Source organism: Salminus brasiliensis, chromosome 18 (assembly GCF_030463535.1).
Source record: "Salminus brasiliensis chromosome 18, fSalBra1.hap2, whole genome shotgun sequence".
Taxonomy (NCBI): Eukaryota; Metazoa; Chordata; class Actinopteri; order Characiformes; family Bryconidae; genus Salminus; species Salminus brasiliensis.
This window is the reverse complement of record NC_132895.1, coordinates 34,046,931-34,065,762: the sequence shown is the minus strand read 5'-3', so window position 1 is coordinate 34,065,762 and position 18,832 is coordinate 34,046,931. Positions and strand designations below refer to the sequence as shown.

General features: G+C 47.6%; 1 protein-coding gene across 1 annotated transcript; it reads right to left on the bottom strand.

Moving 5' to 3' along the window:
• Window positions 1-8,176: 8,176 nt before the first annotated feature.
• crhbp (corticotropin releasing hormone binding protein) lies at window positions 8,177-16,820 on the bottom strand. Its single transcript, XM_072662419.1, has 7 exons — window positions 16,712-16,820; window positions 16,177-16,270; window positions 15,798-15,955; window positions 10,661-10,871; window positions 9,757-9,899; window positions 8,977-9,094; window positions 8,177-8,852 (listed from the first exon to the last, which is right to left on the bottom strand). The coding sequence occupies exons 1-7, from the start codon at window positions 16,796-16,798 to the stop codon at window positions 8,698-8,700; spliced, it is 966 nt and encodes a 321-aa protein (XP_072518520.1). The 5' UTR covers window positions 16,799-16,820; the 3' UTR covers window positions 8,177-8,697.
• Between the last annotated feature and the right edge of the window lie 2,012 nt (window positions 16,821-18,832).

The following is an 18,832-nucleotide window of genomic DNA, read 5'->3' as shown; positions in this document are numbered from 1 at the left end:
GCTGACAGGTCCATATTGAGAGACGGAGAGATAAGGACTTTGCAACGCTTCACTGCTGAGACCAATGCAGGGGTCCCATTAACGCCGGGCAGTGGGAGGGTGTGTAAGTGTGTGTGTGTAAGTGTGTGTGTGCGCGCGAGAGAGAGATTTGATTAGTACTGGCGGAGTCGACAGCAGAGATTCCTCATGGGCTGGAGTGGAGGATAAGAGCGAGGGGAAGTGGGGGCAGGGGGGCAGAAAGTTCAAAGACACTGTGCGACACAGTGTTGGTCACATGGTTGTGGGTTCACTACCTAGGTAGCTGCCACCGATTGGTCAGGACTTAACGATACATGCAAAAGTCGTGCTCTCTCTGACTCTGGCCGCCGATGGCAGAGCACCCTAGCGGCGGCCACTGAGCCACCCGGAGCTCCCGCAACTTGCGTTTTTCGCCAGACTATCGGGTTTCAGAGCCCGCGAGGGAGCAGGGCAGGGAGTTACGGAGACGGAAGCGAATGAGAATGGGAGATAAAGGGAGAACGAGCGGCAGAGGGGCGGGGAGCTCATGTTGCAGGCCTCGTTATCCGTTTCCCAGCGTTCCCCGTCAGAACCTCTCACTGTGATTTATCAGAGGCAGAGAAACCCCGGCCCGCTCCTCTTATCTCAGCACACACCTTCCCTCCATCCGTCCACTCCTCCGTCAGCCAGCGCCTCGCCGCCTTGCCACTTCTCGTTAAGAGTGAGCGATACCGGAAAAACGGGTGGACCCATCTGTCTCAACACTCACAAATACTCACACACAATTTCTGACGAGCGTGCCGGCTGCCGGAGGAGACCAGCGTTAAGGCCTTACTATCCTAGTGGTAGGGGGCGCTAAAGTACGACGAGCAAAATGTGAATGCGTAATTAATTCCGGCTGACATGGAATCTCCGAAAATCCGCCCCAGGATATTCGAACTTTCCGGACCTGGATCCTCTCCGGTTTCACTCCTCCTGTTTTATTAAAGGACTGGTTTCATCATTTAGTTGCTCCAGACAGTAAACATGCCATATATCAGATCAGGTGATGATGATGATGAGGCTGAGAGTGACGGTGAAGGTGACGCTCGTCTCTGCAGGGATGAACCCTCGGGGCTCCGCGGTCAGCGAGCGTCCGGCTGTGCCAAACACGTCACGTCGTCCCAAATCATCCCAAATCTGCTCGCTGCTTTCACACCCTCACAGCCGTACACAGGAGGGGGGGGAGGGGGATGGGGTCAACACCTAAGTCTGACACGTGAAGAGCAGCGCTCGTGTGTGTGTGTGTGTGTGTGTGTGTGTGTGTGTGTGTGTGTGTGTGTGTGCATCCTTTGATGGTTGTCTGATTGTGGAAACAAAGCTGGTGTCCTCCATAGAGCTTTGTGTGTGTGTGGGGCGCGCTCCATAGGGCTTTGCATCACTTGACTCTGCTCATTCATGCTAAATCGAGTGTTTAGAGACACACACACACACACACACACACACACACACACACACACACACACACTCACACACAATCCCATCCAACAGTGACGCAAGCTGTGCCATCACAGTGTTTCCGCTGATCCTGTGCAATAGCGGAGGTGCTAGAAATATACAGATGCACTACATGTCCAAAAGTTTGTGGACACCCCTTCTTACAAATGCACTCAGCTACTCTAAGTTGCGTCCCTTGCTATTATAACCTATTGGCTCCATGCTGCCGAATGTCAGGCGTGGGCTAGAGGGGTATAAAGCCCCCAGCATTGAGCTGTGGGGCAGTGGAACTGCTGGGGAGTTGGGGGTGGTGATCATCCATCCATGCATCCAACGTTAAAACCCTTGAAGAAACAGTGAAGGCAGGTGTCCCAATACTTTTGTCCATCTAGATTCTCAGCAACATTAGGCCTATGGTTAGTGTTAGGGCCGGCACTGGGTTTAGAATCAGAGTAAGGGGGGTGGATTTTGGGTTGAGGGTAGCAGCAGGATTTGAGAACTCTGGAGAACCCTGGAGAACCGTGTGGTGGACAGTGGGCATGGGCAGCGGCCCCCAAATGTTTATTATACGCTATAAATGTTTATATTATATTCGCTATATTGGTCAGTCCAACCAGTAAACCCCTGCCTGGAAGCTGGAGGGCGAGGGGCTGAGCGGAGCCTCATGGAGTAGAATCTCGACAGCGCGAGAGAGTGCGGAGAGTGCGGAGAGCGCTGGAGGCTCTGCAGTGTTCGAGCTCTGCGCTGGTGCTCTGGGAGGTGAGGCTCAGCGGGGCTGCAGATGATCTGCTAAACTGGCACGAAGACCGAAGGTTCCAGAGCCAGCGGCCAACTTTCCGCTGCCGCTGTGTGCCGGAGCAGGAGGCTCGGATCGGGATTATGCACAGAAGCGTAAACCCGGCTCTGGAGGCTCACTCGGAGGGTCTTCTCCCAGAGATCCTCTCTGCTGTTCCAGCTTTACTGCCACCGTTCCTCCACTCACCTCATTGTGAGCTTTGACTGGACGCACAGTTTCTACAGAGCAGTGCGTTTCTCTGGATTTTGGAACAAATACCCTTGGGGGGCGCTATGGCAACCGTACAGTGGCAACAACCTAGGACCAACATTAAATCCCCCAGGAAAACATAGCAACCATGCATGATGCAATATCAACCACCTAGCAACACCACAGAAACCACCTGGGATACCATAGCAACTTCCAAGCAACGCCATAGCAATGCCTGGAAGTAGGAGCTCCTTTACCTGCCCAGCCATTAACCCATTCACTACAGCTTCCATATGGCAAACCACTTAGGAAACAATATAACCAGCTGGGATACCATTGCAACCACCTAGCAACGCCATAGCAATGAGCTAACATCATAGGAATCACCTGGAATACCACTGCAACCCTGTAGCCACAGTCTGGTATCCACCCAGAAATCATCCAACCATAATGCTTACATTATAGCACCCATATAAACAACCACCTGGGATACCATAGCAACTTCCTAGCAACTCCATAGCATCACCTGGAATGCCATATTAATGGCTGGAAATAGGAACCACTTTAGCTCCCCAGCCATTAGACGTACACTATAGCACAGACACAGCAGCAACATAACCACCTGAGAGCCCATAGCAACTGCTTAGTCACACCATAGCAACCACCTAGCAACTACCTGGGATACCATAGTGCCCATCTAGCAACACCATAGCAACCATGTGTGATTCCATTTCAGGCACCAAGCCTCACCATAGCAACCAGCTAACACCATAAAAATCACCTGGAATACCAGTGCGACGCCATAGCCACAGTCTGGCAACAGTCTGCGCAACCATAACTCTATCATAACACCCATATAAACAGCCACATGGGATACCATAGCAACTGCCTAGCAACATCACAGCAACTTCATGTGATGCCATATCAAGCACCTAGCATCACCATGGCAACCAGCTAACACCATAGAGATTCTCTGGAATACCACATTAACCACATAGCAACATCCTGGAAGCCATCTGGACGTGGGACGCCTGGTCAGTTCGGTTTGAGTGGCCGGAAGAGATCAACCTTCAGGCCACAAAAACAGAGGAACACGCTTGCTGTGAGCTGGTGATGGAACACAGCCGGACTCTTCAGAAGCCCTCTCTGACCACTGACCACATTCTCAGCTCTGCGTACGAGAGCACCCCCACACACACACACACTCCAAGTGAGAGAGTGTGAGAGGTTCTTTTGACTTTTGGTTCCTCTCAGAGGTTCTTCCTCATGCTCCAAGAGCGGTTCTCTTCTAGAGGCTTGAGTCCTCTTGGAGGTTCTTCTTCATCTTGGTTCTGCTCAGTGGTTCTTCACCATGCTCATGGAGATGTTCTCCTTTTAAATCTTGGTTCCTTTCAGGGTTTCCTTTTCATGTTTAGATCATTTATTTTTAGTCTTGGTTCCTCTCAGAGGTTCTTCCTCATCCTCCTAGAGCGGTTCTTCGTTTGAGGCTTGGTTTCTTTTAGAGCTTCTACCTTGTGCTACTAGAGATATCCTCCATTTGAGGCTTGGTTCCTCTCAGGGGTTCTTCCTCATGCTCCTAGAGAGGTTCTCCGCTTGAGGCTTTAGTCCTCTTGGAGGTTCTTTTACATCTTGGTTCTGCTCAGTGGTTCCTCACCATGCTCGTGGAGAGGTTCTCCTTTTAAATCTTGGTTCCTTTCAGGGTTTTGAGAGGGTTCCTCTGGGTTCTTCTCAAAAGGTTCTTCGAACGGTTCTCCTTTTGAGTGTTTCACAGGCTAGAGGAGTCAAAGCTGTCTGGGCAGGATCTAGAACCGCCTCTGGTTTCCGGACCACATGCTTGAACATTAGAGTGTGGGCATTGCTGCCGGAACAGAGGGTCTCTGATATGACAGCAGCCCCTAGCCCCTTTCATCTTCATCATCTTCATCATCAGCCACTGTTAGTCCCCGTCGAGCCGCCCTGGCAAACAGGAAGCAGGTTGTTACCTTAATCACTCAACAACACCCTCCTCCCTTCACCTGCTCCATCTTTCCACTCATCTCCTCTCCCCGTCCCCCCGTATCTCCACCTCCGCCTCCGCCGGGTGAGTCATGTGAGTTATGGCTCCGTCACACGGAAGACCAATGAAACTCAGGCTGAACTCTGCTGCGTTTTCCAGAATGACCTAACTGCTCCCTGCGCCTCGAGATAACCAGGGCGACGGAGGGGGACACTAAGCCTGTCCTGCATTAATACGGCACCGGAGCGTCCCCACCCAGGGGACGCCGGCCTGCAGAGACGGGCAGACAGCGGCTGGATAATGAGGAAGTGTGGACGGTGCAGATCAGGGTTCTACACTATATCCACCCCCAGAGGTCACAACCCCCCTCCACCACGTCCACGGCCTCCCCAAACGGCCTCCTATTACTTCCGTCTTCCAGCATCAGCTGACGTGGTCTTTAACGGCCTGTGGCCTGATAGCTTTAGCCGACATCACCAGCAGGGGGCGGCGTTGTGCCCTGGAGCATCTCCAGGTCATTTCGGAGCATTTCTATTGGTCCATTTATCAGGGAATTCTGGCAGATTGCCAGACCCACATTATGGAGAAAGCCATGGTGTGTGTGATACTTCAGGGAGGAGAACCTGGGGGGACGGGGGACAGGGGACGGGGATGTGACTGGGTGTGTTTTGGTGCACTGTGGGAATAAAGTTGCTCCCAGCAACCCTTAGCAGTGGAGATCCAACACCTGACCCACTGCACCACCAGCAGCAGCAGCAAGGCAACAGGTGGAGCTGCACCCCTAAGAATGAGGGGAAAAAGGCAGGAAAACCAAACAAAGGGGACGCAAAGACGGTGCAGCTCAGCCAGCACGGACACCACCTGTCCCTCACAGCTCCTCAATCAATGAACCTGAAGATCAAAGCTCCCTTTGAACTCTTTGATAACTGAGCTGAGACCTCTGTCTTGTCTTGTCTTGTCTTGTCTTGTCTTGTCTTGTCTTGTCTTGTCTTGTCTTGTCTTGTCTTGTCTTGTCTTGTGTACCGTACCGGTCACCCCTCTACAAAGGTGTGACGAGGGCGGGGTCTTTCCCCCAGCCTTAAATGCTGTGACCACCAGGTGCGCCTGGTTGGCTCTGATTACCCCTGATTACCCCGAGGGATTCTGGGAGTTGGAGTTCTCTTGGGTAACAGTGTCCCGCTGCCGTCGCCCTCTGCTGGTAGGCGGCAGCACAGCAGGCCACCTTTGCCTTGTTGGGTTGAGGGGGGTGCTTTACACCCCTCTATAGGCAGTCCAGCAGATGGTCCTAATCTATTGGCAGTACTTCTTAGACCTAGACAGGCTGTGTGTGATGGGGGCTTGTATGCACTCGTTAGAAAGGGGGTGTCCACAAACTTTTGGACATGCAGTGTAAGTGCAGGGCGCGTGCTCTGTGGTGGAGAGAGGCCCGTACACTCTCTCGCGCTCTCTCTCACGCTCTCTCTCTCTCGCGCGCTCTCTCTCTCTCCCTGGTGAAGCACGTGAGTAGGTGGAGTAATTTCCGACTCGGCGGTGATCTTTCCGTTGATGCGCGCGGCGGGGGACCGGCGCAGCTGCTTCACCTCTCGCGCGCCCCCGCCGGGAATTTCAGATCGTTATCAATTAATCCCGCTAAAGTCTCTGTGGCGCGCGGCGCTTCCGACCGGGCTAACGCACGCTGCGACCTTTAATCAAGCGCGAGCCCGCGGGTCTCATTAAAACCTGCCGAGGGGAGCGCAGCCCCCCCGACGGGCGCGCGGATTACCGCGTGCGGCTAACAGCGGCTCTTACGCGGGTGAGTCACTCCCGGGAAACTCGCCGCGATCTGTGACATCAGAGGCCAAGCCGGCGCGCGAGTCTGGAGACCTGGCCTGCAGAACAGGGAACTGTGGGTAAGGACAGGCCTGTCCCCCTGTCCCCGGTGCTGATCCAGGACCCGCCCCTCCGGACTCCTGACTGGTGTGGGAGAAGGGCCCGGTTCTGGTTCTGGTTCTGGTTCTGAAGGGCCGAGGCTCTGCTCACCCAGCTCATTTCACTGCTCCAGCTCACCTGAGTTACTTCACCTGCTGCACCTACTGTGATGCCCGTCATCATTCATCCATTAATAAGTTTATTCATTCAATTAATTAAAAAATAAATAAGTTCTGAAACAGAAAGAAATTAAATGAAAGAAAGAAAAGTTTTAAAAAATAAATAAATAAAAATAAATAAAGGATCCAGTAAAGTTATACAGATAAATAAATAAATAAACAAAAAAGGTTCTAAACCAAATTAAAATAATAATAAAGTAAGAAAATAAAATAAATATTCTAAAGATTCTAGTAAAGTTCTAAAAACTAAATAAAATAAACATCAAGTAAGAAAACTAACTAAAACTAAATAAAAATATTCTAGTAAAGTCCCAAAAATAAATAAATAAATAAATAAATAAAAGCTTCTAGTAAAGTTTTGAAAAATAAATGCATGCAATAACAATAATAAAGAAAAGTTTTAAACATAATAAAACTAAATGTAATCAATATAATACTAATTAAAATAAATAAATAAAAAAAGAAAGAACAAAGTTAAAATAAATACTTATATTATTTTTTATTTTTTATTTTTTATTATTTTTTATATTATTTTTAATTTTTATATTATAAAAGATAAAAGTTCTGAAGTTCTAGTAAAGTCTAAAAAAGAATTAAAATGAAAATAAAGGACTAAAAAGGTTCTAGGAAAGTTCTAGCAGCTGACTTTTGATTTCTGGAACTTTTGGTGCTTTTGTCTTTGATTTGTTTGTTTGAAGAACAGAAAAGAAGCTGTGACTGATAACCAGCGATTACAATCATTACAGGTGATTAGAGCCGAGATCATTAATCATTCATCTACTGCAGCTGATCCATTACTGATTACTCCACCCTCAGCTGAGTGAGAGTGTGTGTGTGTGTGTGTGAGTGAGAGTGTGTGTGTGTGTGTGTGAGTGTGTGTGTGAGTGAGTATGAGTGAGTGTGTGTGAGTGAGTGGGTGTGAGTAAGTGTGTGTGTGTGTGTTAGAGTGTGAGTGTGTGTGAGAGTGTGTGAGTGAGAGTGTGTGTGATAGTGTGTGTGAGAGTGAGTGTGTGTGAGTGAGAGTGTGTGTGAGAGTGTGTGTGTGTGAGTGAGAGTGTGTGTGTGTGAGAGTGTGTGAGAGTGTGTGTGAGAGTGTGTGTGAGTGTGTGTGTGAGAGTGTGTGTGTGAGAGTGAGAGTGTGTGTGCGAGTGTGTGTGTGAGAGTGTGTGAGAGTGTGTGTGTGTGTGAGTGAGAGTGTGTGCGAGTGTGTGTGAGAGTGTGTGTGTGTGTGAGTGAGTGTGTGAGTGTGTGTGTGAGAGTGTGTGTATGTGTGTCTGAGAGAGTGTGAGAGTGTGTGTGTGTGAGTGAGAGTGTGTGTGTGAGTGTGTGTGTGAGAGTGTGTGAGTGTGTGTGTGAGAGTGTGTGTATGTGTGTCTGAGAGAGTGTGAGAGTGTGAGTGTGTGAGTGAGAGTGTGTGTGTGTGTGAAGGTTAGTAATCTCAGCAGATCAGAGGGAGAGGGTCTCTCTGTTGTTTATTAGGTGGAAATGAGATCAGAGAGTCGGGCTGGTTTGCTTTGATCATGCAGACTGATTTTATTACAAAACTTGTTTAATACAAATAAATACAGACAGAAACATTTCTTCACTGGATTTACGTCCCCCCTCGTCCCCCCTCGTCCCCCCTCACCCCCCCATCACCCACCACCCCCACCGCTGTGAGCGTAACCCCGGCAGCCATATCACCCATATAACTGTGAGTGTCAGAGCAGCAGGTCGGGGGCGAGGGGGCGAGGGTCTGCATTTTCCTTTTTTTCACATCCGCAAACAAACAAACAAACAAACAAACAAACAAAGAGAACACTGGTCAAATCATTAGCAGTGAGCACAAAACACAGGAGGCTTCTCTTTATTTCTTTACTTCACTTCAGCCACAGACTGGACCGGTACAGGGTCAAGATTCTCTCCAAGAGGAAACATGAAAAAAATAAAGACCAGAAAAATCATACAAAATAAATAATCTCTGACAGAAAATATTAATATTAATAATAATAATAATAATAATAATAATAATAATGTACAATAGCCACCCCAGAACTTCAGCAATATCAGCCTCCAGGTAGCCTGGAACCCAGTGACCAATGCAAGGACACTAAAATGAGAGAGAGAGAGAGCGAGAGAGAGAGAGAGAGAGAGAGAGAGAGGTCCTGACTCGCCCTTTATCCACTTAAACACACGTCCTCCACACTGTTCCCCTTCAGCTTCTGCAGCTCCTGGCCGCCCAGTAGCCGGTACTGGAAAGTGACCCGATTCACAAACTTCCCGCTGGAGACCATCCTGACCACCGTGTTATCACAGCCTACTTTCAGCTGGGCTGCGGGACAAACACACACACACACACACACACACACACACAGAGGTTCAGAGTGGGAACAGAATCGGCAGAGAGAGAGAGAGAGAGAGAGAAAGGGCAAGAGAGGACGAGAGAGGGGTCTCACCTGGTCCGTTGAAGGAGTAACAGAGATCTGCCATGGGGAACATTTTGGAGGGGTCGACCCCTTTACCCCCCAGGAGTTCCACGAAATCCCCCGCACCCACACACCCGGGCACCGAGCGCTGCACAGGAAACAGAGAGCAAACAGACCCACATCACTCAACTGACCGGTTAAAGGCGTCAGGGTCCGGTTCTGGCCCTGAAGACCCTCTCTGCTGCTCCAGCACACCTGACTCAGGGCGAGCCCTAATCCTGTACACCTGACCCGGCTTGCTGGGGCTCTCGGGGCAGCTGAGATGGACTGCGGCTGGACGGAGGCTCTGCAGGGCGCGGGTCCTCCAGGACCGGGTCTGGTCAGCCCTGATCAGCGGTTCCGCTGCGATTCTCTGCCCTGGCCGAGACTCGCCAGTTCTCCCGATGCCAGGCTGCTTCCGGCTCTGCTCCTGCCCAGCTGCAGCGTCTGCAGAGCGGCCGAGGCTTTGAAGCCCAGAAAAGCTCCATGAGATTCCATTATGGAATCAACCGGACTCACTGGACCAGGGGCTGCCAACCCGGGCCCACGAGTCCAGGACAGGGAACTCGGAAATGTGCAGAGCGGGGTTCTACAGAGCCGGGACTGGATTTCAAAGGGGGGTCGAGTCATGAACTAGCTCCTGAACAAGCCCCTCATCTACTGGAGCAGGGGTGTTAAGTGTGGGATCTCCAGAACCAGAACCAGGACCAGGACCAGGCTTAAAACTGCTCTATCTGCTGGGGGCCTCGGCCAGGCGTCTGCAGAGCTCACCTTCAGGTCATTGTGGTGTCCAAGGCTGAGCTCTCCGATCTGGATCTCCACCGGGTAAATGATGGAGTAACTGCAGTTCCTGTGCTGCTGCGGGATAACCATACTGAACCTGCCCTCTGGAGTCTGAGAGATCACATTACATGCTGGAGAGAGAGAGAGAGAGAGATACAGAGAGAGAGAGAGAGAGAGAGAGAGAGAGAGAGAGAGAGGGAGAGAGAGAGAGAGAGAGATACAGAGAGAGAGAAAGAGAGAGAGATACAGAGAGATACAGAGAGAGAGAAAGAGAGAGAGAGATACAGAGAGATACACAGAGAGAGAGAGAGAGAGAGAGAGAGAGAGAGAGAGAGATACAGAGAGCGGGAGAGAGAGAGAGAGAGAGAGAGAGAAAGAGAAAGAGAAAGAGAGAGAGAGCGGGAGAGAGAGAGAGAGAGAAAAAGAGAGAGAGAGAGAAAGAGAGAGAGAGAGAAAGAGAGAGAGAGAAAAAGAGAGAGAGACAGATGGTAGGAAAGAAGAGCAACGTTTAGACAAAAGTATTTGGAATAATAATAATAATAATAATCCTGCTTTTATTGGAGTAACTGTCTCTACTGTCCAGGGAAAAGGCCTTCTACTACTACTACTACTACTACTACTACTGTTAGTGAGGTCAGGATGTTGATCAGGATGGTGATCAGCACCCCACCTCATCCCATCCACCCAAAAAAGTACTGGATGGAGCTCCACCACCCTCATTTCAGAGAACACAGGTCTCTCAATCCAGGACCACTGTCCTCACTCACGGGACAGTCCCTGCAATGTCCAAACGAAGTGTTCACACTACAAAGAGGACCCAGATGCTTTGATCTCCGGTCTTTGATCAACCTAAAGAAAGAGCGGATCGGCGGAGGGCGTGAGCTCCACTTACGGAAGGGGTTGAGGACTTTGCGGAAGGTGACGGTGAAGCTGCTCCCTGACTGGTGGAGCCTGAAGAACACCATGGCAACGTTCTGAGAGGAGCGCACGATTGGCTGAGCCTCCCCGCTGTCGCAGTAGTCCGAGTAGCGCTCGTAGAGAGGAAGCGGGTGGTCCTGAGAGCTCGGGAACTTCTCGCCCTTCATCACCCAGCCGTCAAACACCTGGGCAGAGGAGGAGAGAGAGGAAGGCTCGGGTTACAGTCCACGCCCACCCGCTGCGGCGGAACCCGCAATCTGATTGGCTGAGAGGCATTTTAGGAGGGGCAGTAACTCCAGATGATGAGGCTGTAACCGTACCGGATTTCACCGGGTACAGCTTTAGTAGTAGTATTATTATTAGTATTAATATTATTATGAATATTATTATTATTAGTAGTAGTCGTAGTAGTAGTAGTATGAATATTATTATTATTAGTAGTAGTAGTAGTAGTATTAATATTATTATTATTATTATTATTAATAATAATATTAGTAGTAGTATTGTTGTTTGTTGTTGTTCAGATTCAGGTTTTTGACTTTACAGATGTTTACCTATTTTATAACTAAACCAGATGCATCCTCACATCACAGTATTACACTCTACACACAACATACATATACACACACACAAACACACACACACACACACACACACACACACACACCATACATTATATACACACTCACTATACACACTACACATACACTACAAACACTACACACTCTCTCTGTATATATACTCACACACTTACAATACACTATATATATATACACACACACACACTCACTATACATACACTATACACTCTATACATTATATATACACACACATTATACACACTCACTATACACTCTATATATACACACACACTCACTATACACTCTATACACTCTATACATTATATATACACACACACACATTATACACACTCACTATACACTCTATATATACACACACACTCACTATACACTCTATACATTATATATACACACACATTATACACACTCACTATACACTCTATATATACACACACTCACTATACACTCTATACATTGTATATACACACACATTATACATACTCACTATACACTCTATATATACACACACACTCACTATACACTCTATACACTCTATACATTATATATACACACACACATTATACACACTCACTATACACTCTATATATACACACACACTCACTATACACTCTATACATTATATATACACACACATTATACACACTCACTATACACTCTATATATACACACACTCACTATACACTCTATACACTCTATACATTGTATATACACACACATTATACACACTCACTATACACTCTATATATACACACACACTCACTATACACTCTATACACTCTATACATTATATATACACACACACATTATACACACTCACTATACACTCTATATATACACACACACTCACTATACACTCTATACATTATATATACACACACATTATACACACTCACTATACACTCTATATATACACACACTCACTATACACTCTATACACTCTATACATTGTATATACACACACACATTATACACACTCACTATACACTCTATATATACACACACACTCACTATACACTCTATACACTCTATACATTATATATACACACACATTATACACACTCACTATACACTCTATATATACACACACACTCACTATACACTCTATACACTCTATACATTGTATATACACACACACATTATACACACTCACTATACACTCTATATATACACACACACTCACTATACACTCTATACATTATATATACACACACATTATACACACTCACTATACACTCTATATATACACACACACTCACTATACACTCTATACACTCTATACATTATATATACACACACATTATACACACTCACTATACACTCTATATATACACACACACTCACTATACACTCTATATATACACACACACTCACTATACACTCTATACATTATATATACACACATTATACACACTCACTGTACACTCTATATGTACACACACACACTCACTCACTATACATACACTACACACTCTATACATTATATATACACACACATTATACACACTCACTATACACTCTATATGTACATACACACACTACACATTCTACACACCATACACTCTACACACACACTATTCATACTCTATTCATACACTATACACCCATATACACTGTACAAACGCTATACACACACTGGACATCCACATACATTATAAACACTCCACACACACACACACACACTTTAATACCAGTATTAGCATCAGATACCAAAGTCTACCTACAACCAGTGAACCCCTGCAGACCCCCCCACCCCTTCTCTCTCACTGACCTCAGGGCAATACATTAAAGTACCCTGCATCTCAAACATCGACCTAGAACCTCGGGTTCTGAACGCAAGCGATACAAGAAAAGTGCTGCCGGCGGGGCGAGGGTTTCTACTGACGTTTCACCAGCACAAGAACACGGTTCTAGAACGGTTAGTCATAGTACAGTCCAAGAACCCTGTTCCCAGTCCTCCCAGCCCTCCCAGCCCCACAGCCCTCCACAGTCCCCCACAGCCCTCCACAGTCCTCCACAGCCCTCCACAGTCCCCCACAGCCCTCCAGAGTCCCCCACAGCCCTCCACAGCCCTCCACAGCCCTCCACAGTCCCCCACAGCCCTCCACAGTCCTCCACAGCCCTCCACAGCCCTCCCAGCCCCACAGCCCTCCACAGTCCACCCAGCCCTCCACAGCCCTCCACAGTCCTCCCAGCCCTCCACAGTCCTCCCAGCCCTCCACAGCCCTCCACAGCCCTCCACAGTCCTCCCAGCCCTCCACAGCCCTCCACAGTCCTCCACAGTCCTCCACAGTCCTCCCAGCCCTCCACAGCCCTCCCAGCCCTCCCAGTCCTCCACAGCCCTCCACAGTCCTCCCAGCCCTCCACAGTCCTCCCAGCCCTTCACAGTCCTCCCAGCCCTCCTCAGCCCTCCACAGCCCTCCACAGCCCTCCCAGCCCTCCACAGTCCTCCCAGCCCTCCACAGTCTTCCACGGCCCTCCCAGCCCTCCACAGCCCTCCCAGTCCTCCACAGTCCTCCCAGTCCTCCACAGTCCTCCCAGTCCTCCACAGTCCTCCACAGCCCTCCACAGTCCTCCACAGTCCTCCCAGTCCTCCACAGTCCTCCCAGCCCTCCACAGTCCTCCCAGTCCTCCACAGTCCTCCCAGCCCTCCACAGTCCTCCACAGCCCTCCACAGCCCTCCACAGTCCTCCACAGTCCTCCCAGCCCTCCCAGCCCTCCACAGTCCTCCACAGTCCTCCCAGCCCTCCACAGCCCTCCACAGCCCTCCACAGTCCTCCCAGTCCTCCCAGCTCCCCCTCCCTGGGTTTATAAAGAGAACCAAGACCAACTGAAATCCAACATCTGTCCAACACTGCAGCTCGAGGTTGACCAAACGTTAATTTTATGACAGATGTCTGGTTTCCATGCAAAATTCAACATCTTAAATTAGCGTTGGGTTTTAAAGAGAACAGAAACAACCCAAAATTCAACATCTGTTCAACGTTGGAGCTCGATGTCGAGCTAATGTTCGTTTTCTCACATACGTGACTCTGACTTCCAGCAAGAATCTATCATCCGTTCAGCACTGGAGCTCGATATCGACCCAACGTTTATTTTATGACAGATGTCTGACTCCGGTTTCCAACTGAAGTTTTAACATCTGTCCAACATTGGAGCTCGAGGTCAGCCCAGCGTTGGTTTTGGACAGATGCTCCTGTGTTGTTGGTCAGATGTTTTATGATGAGGCTTAATCTCTTCATCACTCAGTGACCCCCTTGGACCCCCTCCCAACCTGGCTTCGTCTTTAGTCTGTCAGTAAGCAGACGAGCTGGGTTCCTGCAGGCTGTGTTTGAGAGACTGTACTTCACTGTACGCTTCTTTTCACCTCATTTTAAGGCATTTCTGCTAATTTTCATTCAACTAAACTGAAGGATCTGTCGACTGTGGCCAAATTCACTGGATTAAAAAAGAGTCCAAATGAAAAACATGAAGTTAAAAACAAAAAAAGGATAAGGAGAAATTGAACACATTTAAATTGAATTAAATCAATTATTATTATTATTATTATTATTATTATTATTAATATTAATATCATATATCTCCCTGGAGAGACTATAATATTATAATCTAATAACCTACACATGCAGACCACACTCCAGATGATTTATATATATATATATAGACACATGCGATATAAGATGGACCACAAGCCTACCGTGTGTGTGTGTGTGTGTGTGTGTGTGTGTGTGTGTGTGTCCATACGATCACTGCAACATCTAAAGCTCATTCATTGGCTCTGCTCATCCTCAGTCTGCTCTATAACTCTCACAGCTCTGGTTTCTGAGGCTGTTTTTGTATAAATACTCAAATATTTAATTACATGTATTAATTACATTTTACACTTTTTACCCTTTTTACATCCTTTAAGCCATTTTTTTTAATCTTCCAGTGGAATGAAACACTTTGGGTAGATAAAATGATCACACATGTAGCTGTGATGTCATGTTTATGTATATTTATATATTTATATGTATATAAAGCTCTAGAACCAGGGATTTTAACAATATATATATATATGTATATATATTTATTTATATGTATATAAAGCTCTAGAACCAGGGATTTTAACAGTATATATATATATATTTTTATTTATATAAAGCTCTAGAACCAGGGATTTTAACAGTATATATATATATTTATTTATTTATATGTATATAAAGCTCTAGAACCAGGGATTTTAACAGTATATATATATATTTATTTATTTATATGTATATAAAGCTCTAGAACCAGGGATTTTAACAGTATATATATATATTTATTTATTTATATGTATATAAAGCTCTAGAACCAGGGATTCTAACAGTATATATATCTTTATCTATGTGTATAGTGTTAAACTCAGCAGGCTCCTGACCCTGCTCCTGACAGAGGACCCACAGGGTGAGGAACCCCCCTGGTCCTGCAAGAGGGATGGTGGGTTTACTGAACGCTGGGCGTGACGGGGCGGTGCGGCGGACCCCTTACCTTCACGAAATCCCCTCCTCTGCAGTCGATGTCCACGGAGTCGTACTCGAGGCTGATGATGTCGGTGGGCTCGCCGATGAAGAAAGCGGCGCAGTTCAACTGCGGGCGGTCGGCCGTGAACGTGAACTGCCCCTCCACCGCCACCATGTCCAGACACCCTGAGAGGGGACACACGGACACAGAGCGGGACGTGAGAGACACGGCCAGGCTGGGAACCCCTCACAGGGACAGGGTGCAGATGGACGGACCCCACGGCCCCCCTCACTCTGACCGCAGGGTCGTGATCTGCCCGAGAGCCAACAGCACTGTGCTGCAGCTTAGCCTGGGGGGGGGCACCACCATTTCACACAGAAACTCACTTTCCCATCATCCCACTTACTCAGGGGGCGCCGGTAGACGTACTCGTCCGGCAGCTCGCGCTTCAGCTCGGAGTTTAGGAGAGAAAGTAGTCCCTCCGCGCTGATCTCGTTCTCCTGGAACAGAGGCGGGGTTAAGAGGCTTTGTGTGGCTTCATGCAGAGCTCAGCTCTCTGTCTGTCTCTGTCTGCAGCTTTAATGCATCTCTTTACTTTTTCATTTATATCATATTTTATAAACTATTTTCACGCGTTTAACGTCTTACTGCATCGGTCAGTTTCTCTGGACGCACTGTAACACCCACCCACCCAAACTTATCTGAACTTCAGCCCACGCGGGGGGTCTCCAGCCCCGCTCTGCAGGACCCTAATGAGCCCCCAGGTGCTCTGAAATTCCAGCACGGCGTGTTCGGCTCCCTCGAGAACCACCTTCATTAAAAACACCTGCGGACCAATACCAGGGACCTCCAGGGACCCCCAGGGACCCCCCCGCACCACCCAGCCACCGTCCCCCCCTCCCGTCCTTCCTCCTCCTCCTCCTCCTCCTCCTCCTCCTTACCTGCACGTCGATGTAGCGCCCGCGCCCCCGGAGCGCCGTCACGCTCAGCAGCAGAAAACACAAGTGCGCGCGCGAGCTGCCCGTCATCTCCGCCTCCGCAGGTCCGGATCTACTTCAGAGGGAAATAGCCGAGCCCTGCCTGCCTCGCGCCTTTTATACCCCACCCTCACCGGCGAGGAGGAGGAGGAGGAGGAAGAAGAGGAGGAGGAAAGGAGGGGGGGTGTGTGTGTAAATAAATAAATAAATAAATAAAATAAATAAATAAAGTGAAATAAAATAAAACTGCCTTGAAAGATCAATCGATACAGTGGGCGGGGCTCAGGGAAGCTCGGCCAATCAGATCACTCAGTTCTGAATTCCAATCCCCAAAAAATGCATTCAACATGATATATTAATAAAAGCAACAGTTTATTATTATTATTATTATTATTATTATTATTATTATTAATAATAATAATAATAATAATAATAATAATAACAAGAATATACATACATATGTTTAATCTTTAAAAATATATATATTTAATTATTAGGTAATTATGATAAACAATAACGAGGATATTGTCTATGAAATAATGCAATTATTTATGTAATTATTGAAATACTTTCATATTTTAAAAGTAATACAAAAAATCATAATAATACTTAATAATTAAGCAACTATGATTATGATGGCAATATTATTAACATTATTTGTATAATGTTAATAATAATAATAATAATAATAATAATAATAATAATAATAATGTTGCATTATCCAGCCCCTTTGCATTACCCCCCCCGCCCCCCCCCCAAAAAAAAACAACTGGCCCACCCCCGAGCGCAGGGCCTGTACCGCATGCTGTGGAGTCTGAATGGGTCTGACTCCGGTCACTACGGGGGCACCGCTGGCCCTGACGAGCGCAGGCACGGAGCGGAAGGCCTGTCACTGAGCGCCTCGCGGCTGAGCAGCCGGAGTTCATCCGGGGAACGGAGCGGCTGGGAGCCTCGTTATAGCCCTGCACCGCTCCACGTTTGCACACTGTGGTCAGTCCGCACGCAGACGAGCGGAAGCTCCATTAATGAACCCGTTAAAGAGGGTATTTTTAATCAGAGGGACGAGTGATAGTGACAGCGCCATGAGCCCAGCGGTCATGCACATCACCGAGGCATGTAGCCGAGCCCTGCCTTCCATTATTAGCGCTCTTGTTGGCAGGAAACAGAGCTGCAGTCCATCTGCAAAGTGACCGATAGGTCAGCTTTCCTACTGCTTAACTGGAGTTAGCATCATGCTACAGGTGGCTTTTCTCCTCGCTGTTCACGGTTCTCCACGTTACGGTTCCACCTCGTCTACCTCAGGTCAGGCCTGAGGTTCTGAGAGGCTATTGAACTGATGCCAGCTTTTCCTCTCAGCCTGACCTCCACAATTACTCCGCTCACTCACCCGAGTCGTGTAGCGCTCGGTCTCCCGTCGCACATTCATTTAGGAGTCAATAGCAGGGTACACGCCCTGTCAATCAAACACGAGCGCGTGAGCTCCAGCATGCGCCCCTGCAGACTGCGGGAATGTAGGTGTACGTGATGCTGCGTGCATCTGCCTGAATATCTGTGTGTGTGTGTGTATCTTTTTTAGTTGCATAGAAGTTATTTCATGTTCATGTTATTTCACAACAGTCTGTACATCAGTCTGTACATCAGTCTACATATCTGTCTATACAACAGTCTGTACATCAGTCTATACAACAGTCTGTACATCAGTCTACATATCTGTCTATAAAACAGTCTGTACATCAGTCTATACAACAGTCTGTACATCAGTCTGCACATCAGTCTACATATCTGTCTGTAAAACAGTCTGTACATCAGTCTGTAAAACAGTCTGTACATCAGTCTGTAAAACAGTCTGTACATCAGTCTGTAAAACAGTCTACATGTCAGTCTATAAAACAGTCTGTACATCAGTCTGTAAAACAGGCTGTACATCAGTCTGCATGTCAGTCTACATATCTGTCTATAAAACAGTCTGTACATCAGTCTGTAAAACAGTCTGTACATCAGTCTGCATGTCAGTCTGCATGTCAGTCTATAAAACAGTCTGTACATCAGTCTGTATGTCAGTCTATACATCAGTCTATAAAACAG